The sequence below is a fragment of the Entelurus aequoreus genome, linkage group LG04 (genome assembly GCF_033978785.1).
Source record: "Entelurus aequoreus isolate RoL-2023_Sb linkage group LG04, RoL_Eaeq_v1.1, whole genome shotgun sequence".
NCBI classification, from domain to species: Eukaryota; Metazoa; Chordata; class Actinopteri; order Syngnathiformes; family Syngnathidae; genus Entelurus; species Entelurus aequoreus.
Genome location: NC_084734.1, coordinates 30,771,496 through 30,784,294, shown reverse-complemented (window position 1 = coordinate 30,784,294; position 12,799 = coordinate 30,771,496). Strand labels below are relative to the sequence as shown.

Genomic DNA, 12,799 nt, shown 5'->3' with positions numbered 1-12,799 from the left:
GCTGGCGTAGGTGGAGCGCTAATGTTTTTATCATAGCTCTGTGAGGTCCCGTTGCTAAGTTAGCTTCAATGGCGTCGTTAGCAACAGCATTGTTAAGCTTCGCCAAGCTGGAAATTTTTAACCGTGTATTTACATGTCGACGGTTTAATAGTATTGCTGATCTTCTGTCTATCCTTCCAGTCAGTGATTTATTTATTTTGTTTCTATCTGCATTTGAGCCAGATGCTATCACGTTAGCTCAGTAGCTAAAGAGCTTCGTCGATGTATTGTCGTGGAGATAAAAGTCACTGTGAATGTCCATTTCGCGTTCTCGACTCTCATCTTCAAGAGGATATAGTAACCGAGGTGGTTTAAAATACAAATCCGTGATCCACAATAGAAAAAGGAGAGAGTGTGGAATCCAATGAGCCAGCTTGTACTTAAGTTACGGTCAGAGCGAAAAAAGATATGTCTTGCACTGCATTCTAGTCCTTCACTCTAACGTTCCTCATCCACGAATCTTTCATCCTCGCTCAAATTAATGGGGTAATCGTCGCTTCCTCGGTCCGAATCTCTCTCGCTGCTGGTGTAAACAATAGGAAAATATGAGCAGTCCTTCCTCCGGTGTCGTCACGCTACTTCCGGTAGGGGCAAGGCTTTTTTTTATCAGAGACCAAAAGTTGCGAACTTTATCGTCGTTGTTCTATACTAAATCCTTTCAGCAAAAATATGGCAATATCGCGAAATGATCAAGTATGACACATAGAATGGATCTGCTATCCCTGTTTAAATAAAAAAAAATTAATTTCAGTAGGCCTTTAAACGATAGTTTAGTGTGACTGAAAAGGGGCTTAGGCTAAATAATTATTCTTTTAAGGGGTTATCCGGTTTTAGTTAAGACATAGCCTTTGTGTCTTTAATGTACAAAATGTTTCAAAGTGGCCACCACATCCTTCAGTTTTGATGAATGCGGCCCTCGCTGGAAAAAGTTTGGATACCCCTGTCATAAACCTATTACGCTAACAAATGCAAGTCGTGAGTGAAGTCCTAAATCAAGATGAATATTCTTTATAAAACAAAAGCTCTCTGCTGTTCTTAAGGCTCAACTGAAAAAAAAAAAGTGTCAAAGATCCTCTATAACAGGGTTTCTTAACCACAGGGCTACAAGCGCCTCCGAGAGGGCCACCAAAAAATGTGTGTTTCTTAAATGTGGTTCATATGGGTTGCAGCGGTACTTGGTTGTAATGCAGAGGACCATTGGAACCCACTGTCCACCGAGAATTGGCTAATCCACCCCCCTACCCCACACTTCACATGTCTGGCCAGGGACAACCTTTAACATGACCGCCCCCAGACGACTGCACGACATTGGGCGCGAAAAACTGCGTGCGCCGCCACAAACTACAATAGCAGCCAACCCCCCCGCCCCCAACACTTTTTAAGTAGACCTACTCCATAAAAAACAGCCAAAGATATACAGTATGTACCAGATTTAACAGAGATTTGCTGTATGCTAGGAAGATAATACAAAAACACCAGTCAAAGATCCTCTATTTAACTTTGCCTATTAAGTTCCATTAGAAGCATCAAAATGATTTGATTTTCTAATAGAAACCCCACAGGCCAACTGGTGACCCATGAGGCCAACTGGTGACCTGTGATTGACATCAGACCAACCCATGACATCTGTTCAAAACTTGCAAGCAACTAACATTTTTGCAGCAGATTCCTAAAAATAGCAGCGCACTCATGTCATATAGAGGATCTTTGACAAGAGTTTTTGTGGTACATTCCTAAAATAACAAAGCGCTCCTGTCTTATACAGAAAATCTTTGACGAGATTCCTAGAAACAGCAGAACACTTCTGTCACAGAGAGACTCTGACTGATGTTTTTGCAGTAGGTACTTAAAAAAGCAGCATGATCTTGTCATATAAAGTTTATTTTACTAACACTTTTGCTCAAGATTCCCATAAACAGCAGAGCGCTCCTGTTGCAGAGATCTTTAAGAAGTGTTTTTGCTGGGTATTTCTCAAAACAGTACTGCACTCCTGTCACACAGAGGAACTTTGGATGTTGTTTTTGCAATAGGTACTTAAAAACAGCAGCGTGTTCCTGTCATATTGAGTTTCTGTGACTAAAGTATTATATGTAGATTCATAAAAGCAGTACATTAATACACAGAGGAACTTTGGCTAGAATATTTGTGGTAGATTCCTAAAACCAGCAGAGCATTCGTGTCAGACAGAAGATATTTGACTAGTGTTTTTGCAGTCGGTACTTAAAACACCTGCATGATCTTGTCATATAAAGTTTCTTTGACTAACACGGTAGATTCCCAAAAAACAACAACGCGCTCCTCTTGTATAAAGCTTTAACTTGTGTTTTTACAGGGGATTCCTAAAAACAGCAGACCACTCCTGTCACAGAGAAAATATTTTAATGGTGTTTTTGCAACAGGTAAAACAGCAGCATGATCCTGTCAAATTGGTTTTCTTTGACTAACGTTTTTGCTGTAGACTTCTCTAAAAGAAGAGCACTCCCATTACATAAGGGATCTATAACGACCCTCTTTGCATTGGGTACTTAAAAAGAGTTTAACACTCCTTTCATAAAGGATATTTGGTCAGCAGAGCAGTCCTGTTACATAGAAGATCTCTGACTGGTGTTTTTGCAAAATATTCCTAAAAAAAGAGCAGCTCCTGTCATTTACCGTAAAAGATCCTTGACTAGTGTTTTTGCAATAAGTCCTTAACGGCAGCACAGATTCAAAGTCATATAGAGGATCTTTGACTAATATTAACCAAGTGCTTCTGTTTTTAATCATGACTGACTTTATTTTTGACTGAATATGAGCCTTTTGGTTATACAGTTAAAGTCAAAGATCCTTAGCTTCCTGAAAATGGGATCTCCAGAACAATGGCGTTGAAAAACCGGCCAACTCCTGACAAGTAATAATTATAATAATAATAATAATAATTGGTTTTATTGTCTCAGAGGACAAATTTGTCTTGGACATCAAGACACAGCATTTTACATACATACATACATACAGTACATCCGACAATACAGTGACGACAGTGAACAGTGCGCAGGTATATCAGTTAGTTATGAGATCACATATTACACTTCCCCTGTATTGCACACCTCCCGTATTGCATTATCCCAATATTGCACTCCTTATTATTGCATCCGGTTATTACAGTAGTTTTCTGTTTTCTGTATATTGATTGAGAGGTGTGTATCAACAATGGCTGTGGAAATACTACATTCTTTGAATCTTCCAAAAGAGACTTTATTTTCTCCAACACGTAAAACATGGACAAAACGTCTGAAAAGGGTTTTTTTTCTTGTACTGTATGGCCTTCTTGAGATTGGTGTTGACTTTCTGGGTATACTCCTGAGATTTACATACGTTGGCCTCAATGTTGTTGAGCATGCTACACTGCTCTTCCGTTTGCAGAGCCATTTCTAGGAACAGTTCATGGACTTCCTTGAGCCTGCCCTCCAGCGCCACTAGCTCCTTGTGTCGGTCTTTGATTTCGCACAGTGCCCAGCGGGATGAGTGACTCTCTTGTGTCTGCAGGCTCTGGGACAACTCGCTCCAGCCTTCACATCCTTTGTCCACAATGTCGTCCAGCTGCTTGTCAGAGATTTTAGTCCCTAATATGGAGGCCTGTCGCTTGATTCGGTCCCTACAAATGGTCCTCTGCATTTCCTCCGCCTGGTTGTAGCTTCCCATGGCAGCTTGGAAGGCGCAGATGAGCGAGTCGTACTGCATGCAGGCGATGCGGCCAGCTGCTGAGTTTGGCCCCTCTTTGGTCTCCAGCTTCTTGCTCTTCTCACTCAGTGCCAGCAGGCGAGAGTGCAAGTCCTGCCCGTGCTTTTGTATCCCCTTGGCAATGGCGTCCGCGTCCTTTTTGAGTGCAGTGAATTGGCGGACTGTGGTGCGAAAGCGTTCATTGTTTTTATTCAGACGCTCCACCTCCAAGAGGAGCATGGAGATGTCCTTGCGTATGGATTGGGCTTCCTTCAGGATGCTCTCGATTTCTGAGGAGTTCTCAAAAACTATTGCCTCTTGATCATGTTTTAGCTTATTGTCGTCATATTCAAAGTCCTGGATATCCTCCTGCTCCTCACTCACATTTCGCAGCCTCTCCAGCATGTCCCGCATTGTGCCTGTGGAACACGGCAAATGTGTTAATATTTGAACTTCTATTGAATAACTTCGGCTGCTTTTCCACAGCCCAGCACCGGCTTGACTTGGACTTCACAATGCATTGAGACATGATAGCAAACAAAAATGGAGGAGTTTGTAACCATGTGGCTGTCATCTGTGGTGAAGAGATTTTATCCGAGAGGAGACTGAGGGCAGCAGGAAAAATTAGTAGTGGAGGTTGCAGCCTTGAGATAAGCTTGGCTAAAGTATGATTATTTTGACATTTCTAGCCGCGTATCCTCAAACGTTACAACAGACATGGCAGTACTTGCTGTTGACAATTGAAAAACGTCATACTAAGCTGAGTAAGTACTCTAATGTGGAGAAGGGGCACTATGTGTTTTTGGCATTCACACCCTGGTTTATGCGGTGTTCGCCCATCAAAATTGGAGGAAATGTTGGAAACGGGGCGTTGAAGTTGATAGAGTGGCTGTGCCAGCAATCGGAGTGTTGCTGGTTACTGGGGTTCAATTCCCACCTTCTACCTTCCTAGTCACGTCCGTTGTGTCCTTGGGCAAGACACTTCACCCTTTGCCTCTGATGGCTGCTGGTTAGCGCCTTGCATGGCAGCTCCCTCCATCAGTGTGTGAATGTGTGTGTGAATGGGTGAATGTGGAAATACTGTCAAAGCGCTTTGAGTACCTTGAAGGTAGAAAAGCGCTATACAAGTATAACCCATTTATCATTATCATTATAAACGTATAAAATTGCAAATACATTTGCCGTCAACCTAAACAAACAAAGACAATAAACCACAGCTTCGTACTCGTGCAGCCCCAGACCATGACACTACCACCATCCTGTGTTGTGAGCTATGAGACAATGGCCGTGTTAAGTAATTTTCAGTGGATATTCAATTCATACTGCTCTAAAATATATGCAAATTTAATTTCTGTAGCATTGTCCGCGAGCAGATGCAGTATACTGTCATTAAAATGCTTGCTGAAATGCAAGGTGTGTACTCACTTTTGTGAGATCCTCTGTTATTTCCTTGCCCGTATGCGGGCTCTGTACCGAGGATGTCGTTGTGGCTTGTGCAGCCCTTTGAGACAATTGTGATTTAAGGCTATATAAATAAACATTGATTAATTGATTGACATTGAAAAAAAAACAGTTCCTCGTCCTAAAAGAGACCTCAGCTCCCAGAAAAACCACTGAATGTATTTTTTCAAACAAGCAGAATGCATTAGCTTTTAGTAGTCACAGCATGTTGGAGGTCTAAATGAACATACCTTTTTTTTCTGATGTCCTCTTTCAAAATTAGTCCTCTCTCGTGATCATTTCAATCCAAACGACTTGAGTGAGCATGTTTTGATTACTGCTGAAGGTAAAGAAGGTAGTTGTCTACGGTATGCCAAAAGCCAAAGCCCTCCCACTACTGTACTCAATACTTCCTGGAATATTATGCTTCTTTCTTTTTTTGCATAGTTTCATAGAAGTAGGACTGTTAAAACCGGGTTTACCGGTTCATTAGAGCGTTCAACGTCACACAGAATGGAATGTTCTGAAAAGTATTCTGATGATGGCTCGTTGCTGTATTTGTAGAATCACGAGCAGCGTTTGGGTGTAGGACATTCGAAATATTTTATTACATGATTTGTATGAGTAGTTTGAATCAGCTGAGCGTGAGCTTACAATATTTACATACACAGATTCAATCAATAGGCAATGCACAAAGTACAGACACATCAATGGATAGCAATGACACATTAAATAATCCTTTTGACAGTGAATTCGGGTTGAACACAGCAGCAATACTTTCATTATTCATAAAAAGACAGAGCACATTTCATGTCTCATGGATATTAAAATAATTTCCTTCAGGCTTGTGTGATCTACAAATGATTCCATTGCTTTACAGTGCTTTTAAATAAAGAGGTCAGCACACATACTGTATATATATATATATATATATATATATATATATATATATATATATATATATATATATATATATATATATATATATACACACAGTAGGAAACCTTACTTTAGTGAGCATAGCAAATTACAATTGGATTGTTAAAGTGACTAAGCCCATTTAATTGTGTTGTACAGTATTTCTCTAGTTTCCTGGTTTAAGGTACATATTCTAAACCACAGCGACAAAAATGTGATGGTTTTAACTTCCTGGAGAAACAAGAGTAGATCTGCATGCTCCTCCCAATGCCTGTTAATCAAAGCACGGGAAGCAACTACAAAACATCTTCTTAAACGGATTATTCCTGTCGTGACGCTTGGCTTTGCCGAGTTTGAAAAGGGAGTCCTGTATGTACTCGTCCGTTTTCTGCACGTTGGTCTGGATGGAGTCCAGCATGGGGCCCTGCTCCTCCACCAGCAAGGCGACGTCCAGGAAGATCTCGTGGATCCCTTTGATACGGTTCTCCAGATCCAACAGCTCCTGGTGGCGCGACTCTATCTGAGACAGCGCAGAGCGGGCAGTCTTGCCTTCTGCCATGATGTTGTCGGTGAAGATGTTCCACTGACCTTGCTCGATCATTTCCTCCACCTCATCGCCCGTCACATCGCGGCCCACGATCGTCATCTGCCTCTGGATCTGAGATTTGCAGTTGTCGCGATGGCTCATCTCGGCTTCGTTGTAGTCAAACATGGCGTCGCGGAAGCTATTACTCAGGGAGGCGTACTGCGTTCTCGCGATGCGGGCAATGGCGGAGTTGGAGCCGTGCTCCTCTTCTAACTTGTAGGCCGTGCTATCCATGTCCCGCAGGTGCGACAGCACACGTTCAGCCCGTGTTTTTATATCGGCGCCAATTGCATTGGCGTCCCTTTTGATGATACTCATGGTGCTGACACCCTGGAGTATACGAGAGTTCTGCTCCCTGAGCCTTTTCACCTCCAGACGAATGAGCTGGACTTCTTTGTGGATGTCCTGTGCCTGAGAAAATACCTTGGCCATAGCGGGGCTGTTGTCAAACACCACCGCCTCGTGGGGGAGCTCGTCCTCCAGGTCCACGTTGCTCAGAGTGTCTGAAAAGACAGAATCCCCGGTCTCCTTCTTTTCCTCCTCATGGTTGCTGGACAACTCCTGCATGTAGCTCAGTCTGTCCCTCATGGTTGAGCTGGAAAAGAAGAGTTTATGACATTTAGTCTTTGCTTGTCTTAACACAAAGCTTCCCAAACTTTTTCCAAAGTACATATTTGGCTTTGCATGTATCAAGTGTTCATACATGTTTCTAAGATCTTGTACTACAGTCTAAGAGTAAAGTGGGAGTTAGTAGTGATTAGTATAATGATCATTGTGATCCACAAAAGACGACTAAACCTCTTTATAGTTGAACCATGCAAGTATGCACTTCAACCAAAAGTAGCAGCGCATTTACAGTCATACTTGCCAACCCTCCCGGATTTTCCGGGAGACTCCCGAATTTCAGTGCCTCTCCCGAAAACCTCCCGGGACAACCATTCTCCCAAATTTCTCCCAATTTCGTGCCGGACTTAAGGCACGCCCCCTCCAGGTCCGCGCGGACCTGAGTGAGGACAGCCTGTCGTCACGTCCGCTCTTTACTTTATACTTCAGAACCGACTCCCACACTTGCCGTCAGGGTGCGCAATACAACGTAAACCATTGGCCAACCATAAAGTTACTTTTTGGTTGGCCAACGGTTTAAAAAGTAACCACAGAACACTATAGTGTTCTGTGGTTACTTTTTGGTTGGCCAACGGTTTAAAAAGTAAACACAGAACACTATAGCGTTCTGTGGTTACTTTTTGGTTGGCCAACGGTTTACGTTGTATTGCGCACGCTGACGGCAAGTGTGGGAATCGGTTCTGAAGTATGAAGTAAAGAACCTCGCCTGGTTATTGACTCCAACCCAGAATATTACACCTACGCTCCTTCAAAGGCTGTGCTACTGGCTGCAAAGCATTGCACTTTCAAATACAACAATGAGTAGAGAGGAGTGTTATGTGTGTATACTGTATGTGTAAATAAATGAACACTGAAATTCAAGTATTTATTTTATTTATATGTATATTTATATATATTTATATATATATATATATATATATATATATATATATATATATATATATATATATATATATATATATATATATATATATATATATATATATAATGAAATACATATTTATATATAGCTAGAATTCACTGAAAGTCAAGTATTTATTTTATTTATATATATATATATAATATATATATATATATATATACATAAGAAATACTTGAATTAAGTGAATTCTAGCTATAAATATACTCCTCCCCCTTAACCCCGCCCCCTTAACCCCCCTTTTATTTTGAAAGACTACTTTGCACTGAACAGAAAGTCACTGTGTTCACGTTTTAATGTTGTGTAAGCTATATCGCATTTCACGCTGGTTGGCGATAATGATGAATTTGACGATACTACGACACATGTCGTCATACATGGACCAATTTTTCATTGAAATGAATCCTTTGTTGTCAAATGTCATGTCAACAAAAGTCGAAAAACCCTGGATTGGGACTTGATAAGTTTGTCAACATACACAGGTTGTCAACATAAACTGGATCAACCACCAGTCGGAGGCTTTTCGCCGTAATTGATACTGTGGAGTGTTACGCTGCAGCATCCAGGGCTAAAGCCCATTAGCATGAGTGTTTCTTTTTGTCATTTCACATCCCTAATGCTTTTATTTTGAAAGATTACTTTGCACTGAACAGAAAGTCACTGCGTTCACTTTTTAATGTTGTGTAGCCAGGCAGAAGCTCTATCGCATTTCACGCTGCTTGGCGATAACGATGAATTTGACGATACAACGACACATGTCATCCTACATGGACCGATTTTTCATTGAAATGAATCCTTTGTTGTCAAATGATACGTCAACAAAAGTCGAAGACCACAGTGGACCGGGACTCGATAAGTTTGTCAACATAGGCAGCTTGTCGACATAAACTGGATCAACCACCATTCGGTGGGTTTCGCTGTAATTGATACTGTGGAGTATTACACTGCAGCGTCCAGGGCTAAGGCCCATTAGCATGAGTGCTTATTTTTGTCATTTCACATCCCTAATGATTTTATTTTGAAAGATTACTTTGCACTGAACAGAAAGTCACTGCGTTCACGTTTTAATGTTGTGTAACCAGACAGAAGCTCTATCGCATTTCACGCTGCTTGGCGATAACGATGAATTTGACGATACTACGACACATGTCGTCATAAATGGACCGATATTTTGTTTAGATTAATCCTTTGTTGTCAAATGTTATGTCAACAAAAGTCGAAGAACACAGTGGACCGGGACTCGATAAGTTTGTCAACATAGGCAAGTTGTTGACATAAACTGGATCAACCATCAGTCGGGGGCTTCCGCTGTAATTGATCACCTGTTGGGCACGCTAAGGAGACCAACAAGAAATCTGCGTTCAAAGAACTCCGGCTTATTAGTGATTCCCAGAGCCAAAAAAAAGTCTGCGGGCTATAGAGCGTTTTCTATTCGGGCTCCAGTACTCTGGAATGCCCTCCCGGTAACAGTTAGAGATGCTACCTCAGTAGAAGCATTTAAGTCCCATCTTAAAACTCATTTGTATAATCTAGCCTTTAAATAGACCCCCCCTTTTTAGACCAGTTGATCTGCCGTTTCTTTTCTTCTCTCCTCTTCTCCCCTGTCCCTTGCGAGGGGGAGTTGCATAGGTCCGGTGGCCATGGATGAAGTGCTGGCTGTTCAGAGTCGGGACCCCGGGTGGACCACTAGCCTGTGCATCGGTTGGGGACATCTCTGCGCTGCTGACCCGTCTCCGCTCGGGATGGTTTCCTGTTGGCCCCGCTGTGGACTGGACTCCCGCTGATGTGTTGGATCCACTGTGGACTGGACTTTCACAATGTTATGTCAGACCCACTCGACATCCGTTGCTTTCGGTCTCCCCTAGAGGGGGGGGGGGGTTACCCACATATGCGGTCCTCTCCAAGGTTTCTCATAGTCATTCACCGACGTCCCACTGGGGTGAGTTTTTCCTTGCCCGTATGTGGGCTCTGTACCGAGGATGTCGTTGTGGCTTGTACAGCCCTTTGAGACACTTGTGATTTAGGGCTATATAAATAAACATTGATTGATTGATGATTGAATATAATCCAAGTAGAGACTGAGGGCAGACAGAAACTGGGGAACTGCAGCAAAGCGGAGACTGTGGAGTATTACACTGCAGCGTCCAGGGCTGAGGCCCATTAGCATGAGTGTTTATTTTTATAATTTCACGCGGCTATGTGGAATTTGTGAAGTGAATTATATTTATATAGCGCTTTTTCTCCAGTGACACAAAACGCTTTTACATTTAGAGACCCATTATCTACATTTAGGCTACATTTATATCAGTGTGGGTGGCACTGGGAGCAAGGTGGGTGAAGTGTCTTTGCCCAAGGACACAATAGCAAAGACTAGGATGGCGGAAACTGGATTTGTACCAGTAACTAGGGCTGCAAATCTTTGGTTGTCCCACGATTCTATATCGATTCTTGGGGTCACGATTCGATTCAAAATCGATTTTTTTTTCGATTCAACGCGATTCTCGATTCAAAAACGATATTTTTCCGATTCAAAACAATTCTCTATTCATTTAGCAGGATCTACCCCAGTCTGCTGACATGCAAGTAGAGTAGTAGATTGTTGTAAAAAGCTTTTATAATTGTAAAGGACAATGTTTTATCAACTGATTGCAATAATGTAAATTTGTTTTAACTATTTAATGAACCAAAAATATGACTTATTTTATCTTTGTGAAAATATTGGACACAGTGTGTTGTCAAGCTTATGAGATGGGATGCAAGTGTAAGCCACTGTGACACTATTGTTCTTTTTTTTTTTTTTTTAAATGTCTAATGATAATGTCAATGAGGGATTTTTAATCACTGCTATGTTGAAATTGTTACTAATATTGATACTGTTGTTGATAATATTCATTTTTGTTTCACTACTTTTGGATTGTTTGTGTCTCCTCTCAATTGCTCTGTTTATTGCTGTTCTGAGTGTTGCTGGGTCAGGTTTGGTTTTGGAATTGGATTGCATTGTTATGGTATTGCTTTGTATTATTTTGTTGGATTGATTAATAAAAAATGTATAAAATTAAAATTAAAAATAAAAATCGATTTTTGAAAAATGAGAATCGATACTGAATCGTACAACGTGAGAATCGCGATTTGAATTCGAATCGATTTTTTCCCACACCCCTACCGGTAACCCTCAAGTTTCTTGAGATTACGTCTCCCATATGGTATGGTAGACTTGGTTTTGCCAGTGGAAAAGCATCAATAGTGTGTACAGTGGATTTGGCGTAATGGAAAGCTGACTTTAGCATTAGTCGCCATAAAATTGTATAACTAAATGGTGTAAATTATGTTGTTTACACATGAAATCAGGCTCGTTTAGGGAAATTCTTCCTTCAAGTTAAACACTCTTGGCAGTGGCCTAACAGGTTCTAAAGTGAATACTTTTAAAGGTGTTGCTCCTCGCCAAACAAGTTCCTTCCGCATGTGACTGACATCTTTGTCCAAGCAGGCGGTGAGACTACTAATCAGACATGAGCATCACATTCAGAAGATACTGTATGTTTTAGAGCACACCTTTTAACACACAGCTATTTTGTTTGTGAAAACAGACTTCATTGTTAGAAAAAGACTCACTAATGTCACATGTTAAGACGTACATTGTGTTTGTGTGTTGCAAATACTGGAATTTACTGTTCATGATGAAATTACAATATATAGTTCCTAGCTCATGATTTTCAAGATGACATTGACAGGTTTCACTCAAAATAGTTCAAGCTTCAGACAAGCAATAATTTTAAATTTTAAATCAAATATTATTATGTTTCATTGGCTTGTACATGTTTTTCTCACCTAAATCACACGGGAAAGTGAACCATCAGTGTAAAGGCGTCATGTAGGCATTGGCATGACTTAAAGTTGATGCAGTTAGCTCCTATTTAGAAGCTACATAGAATATGTACACATTAAATTGCAATGTGCACAAAATTAATGTTTATAAAATAAAGTCAAATGTCTTACCTGTTGTGCTGTGTGTCACACTTTGGTCTTAAAAGTTTTAGTGTTGTCTCAGCACCATCCTACAGTAGGGAGCCACCTGGAGGGGGCCAGTGAGGAGCAACAATGGGCCCCCTGCATGCAAACGTGTCGTAGCTATCTGTGCCAAAAGACATCTATTGCTTCAAATCGACGTTTGACTCAGAAAGGAATGAAGCCCAGTCGGTTTGTGACGCTGCGGGAGTCAAGCTAAAAAAAAAAGGTGTGCTTTGCTGGAGCATCCAAATGATGTTTCGAGGTGAAATTATTCTAGAATGCACGTACTTGTGGAGTTTGTTGCTCAAATGGTTTATTAAGGAACTTTTAACTTTTAACGAATCTGCTGCAATGAAATGATAAACTACTTTTATAACCGCGCGCACACATTTGTTGTTTTGGATTACTTTCCACAGATATTTTGTATGTGATCAAAAGTGATACATTTACATAGATCACTTATTTTAATTGACAAGAAATGCCATACCTTTTATGATCAGTTTGTTATTTTCATGTTGTTAACAGTTATAGGCGAGAACTCTAAGTAAGACCAAAACAAACGTTGT

General features: G+C 41.0%; 2 protein-coding genes across 4 annotated transcripts; both read right to left on the bottom strand.

Annotated features, from left to right (window-relative positions):
• Nucleotides 1–2,429: 2,429 nt before the first annotated feature.
• Nucleotides 2,430–7,252, bottom strand: LOC133647800 (syntaxin-11-like). Of its 3 annotated transcripts, none has more exons than XM_062043502.1 (2): nucleotides 7,106–7,252; nucleotides 2,430–4,157 (listed from the first exon to the last, which is right to left on the bottom strand). In XM_062043502.1, the coding sequence occupies exon 2, from the start codon at nucleotides 4,150–4,152 to the stop codon at nucleotides 3,274–3,276; it is 879 nt and encodes a 292-aa protein (XP_061899486.1). In that variant the 5' UTR covers nucleotides 4,153–4,157; nucleotides 7,106–7,252; the 3' UTR covers nucleotides 2,430–3,273. The 3 variants fall into 3 exon arrangements, with proteins under 3 accessions (XP_061899486.1, XP_061899485.1, XP_061899487.1); XM_062043501.1 differs by lacking the exon at nucleotides 7,106–7,252 and adding an exon at nucleotides 5,430–5,769; XM_062043503.1 differs by lacking the exon at nucleotides 7,106–7,252 and adding an exon at nucleotides 5,164–5,408.
• stx11b.1 (syntaxin 11b, tandem duplicate 1) lies at nucleotides 6,117–12,672 on the bottom strand. Its single transcript, XM_062043500.1, has 2 exons — nucleotides 12,222–12,672; nucleotides 6,117–7,277 (listed from the first exon to the last, which is right to left on the bottom strand). The coding sequence occupies exon 2, from the start codon at nucleotides 7,268–7,270 to the stop codon at nucleotides 6,371–6,373; it is 900 nt and encodes a 299-aa protein (XP_061899484.1). The 5' UTR covers nucleotides 7,271–7,277; nucleotides 12,222–12,672; the 3' UTR covers nucleotides 6,117–6,370.
• Between the last annotated feature and the right edge of the window lie 127 nt (nucleotides 12,673–12,799).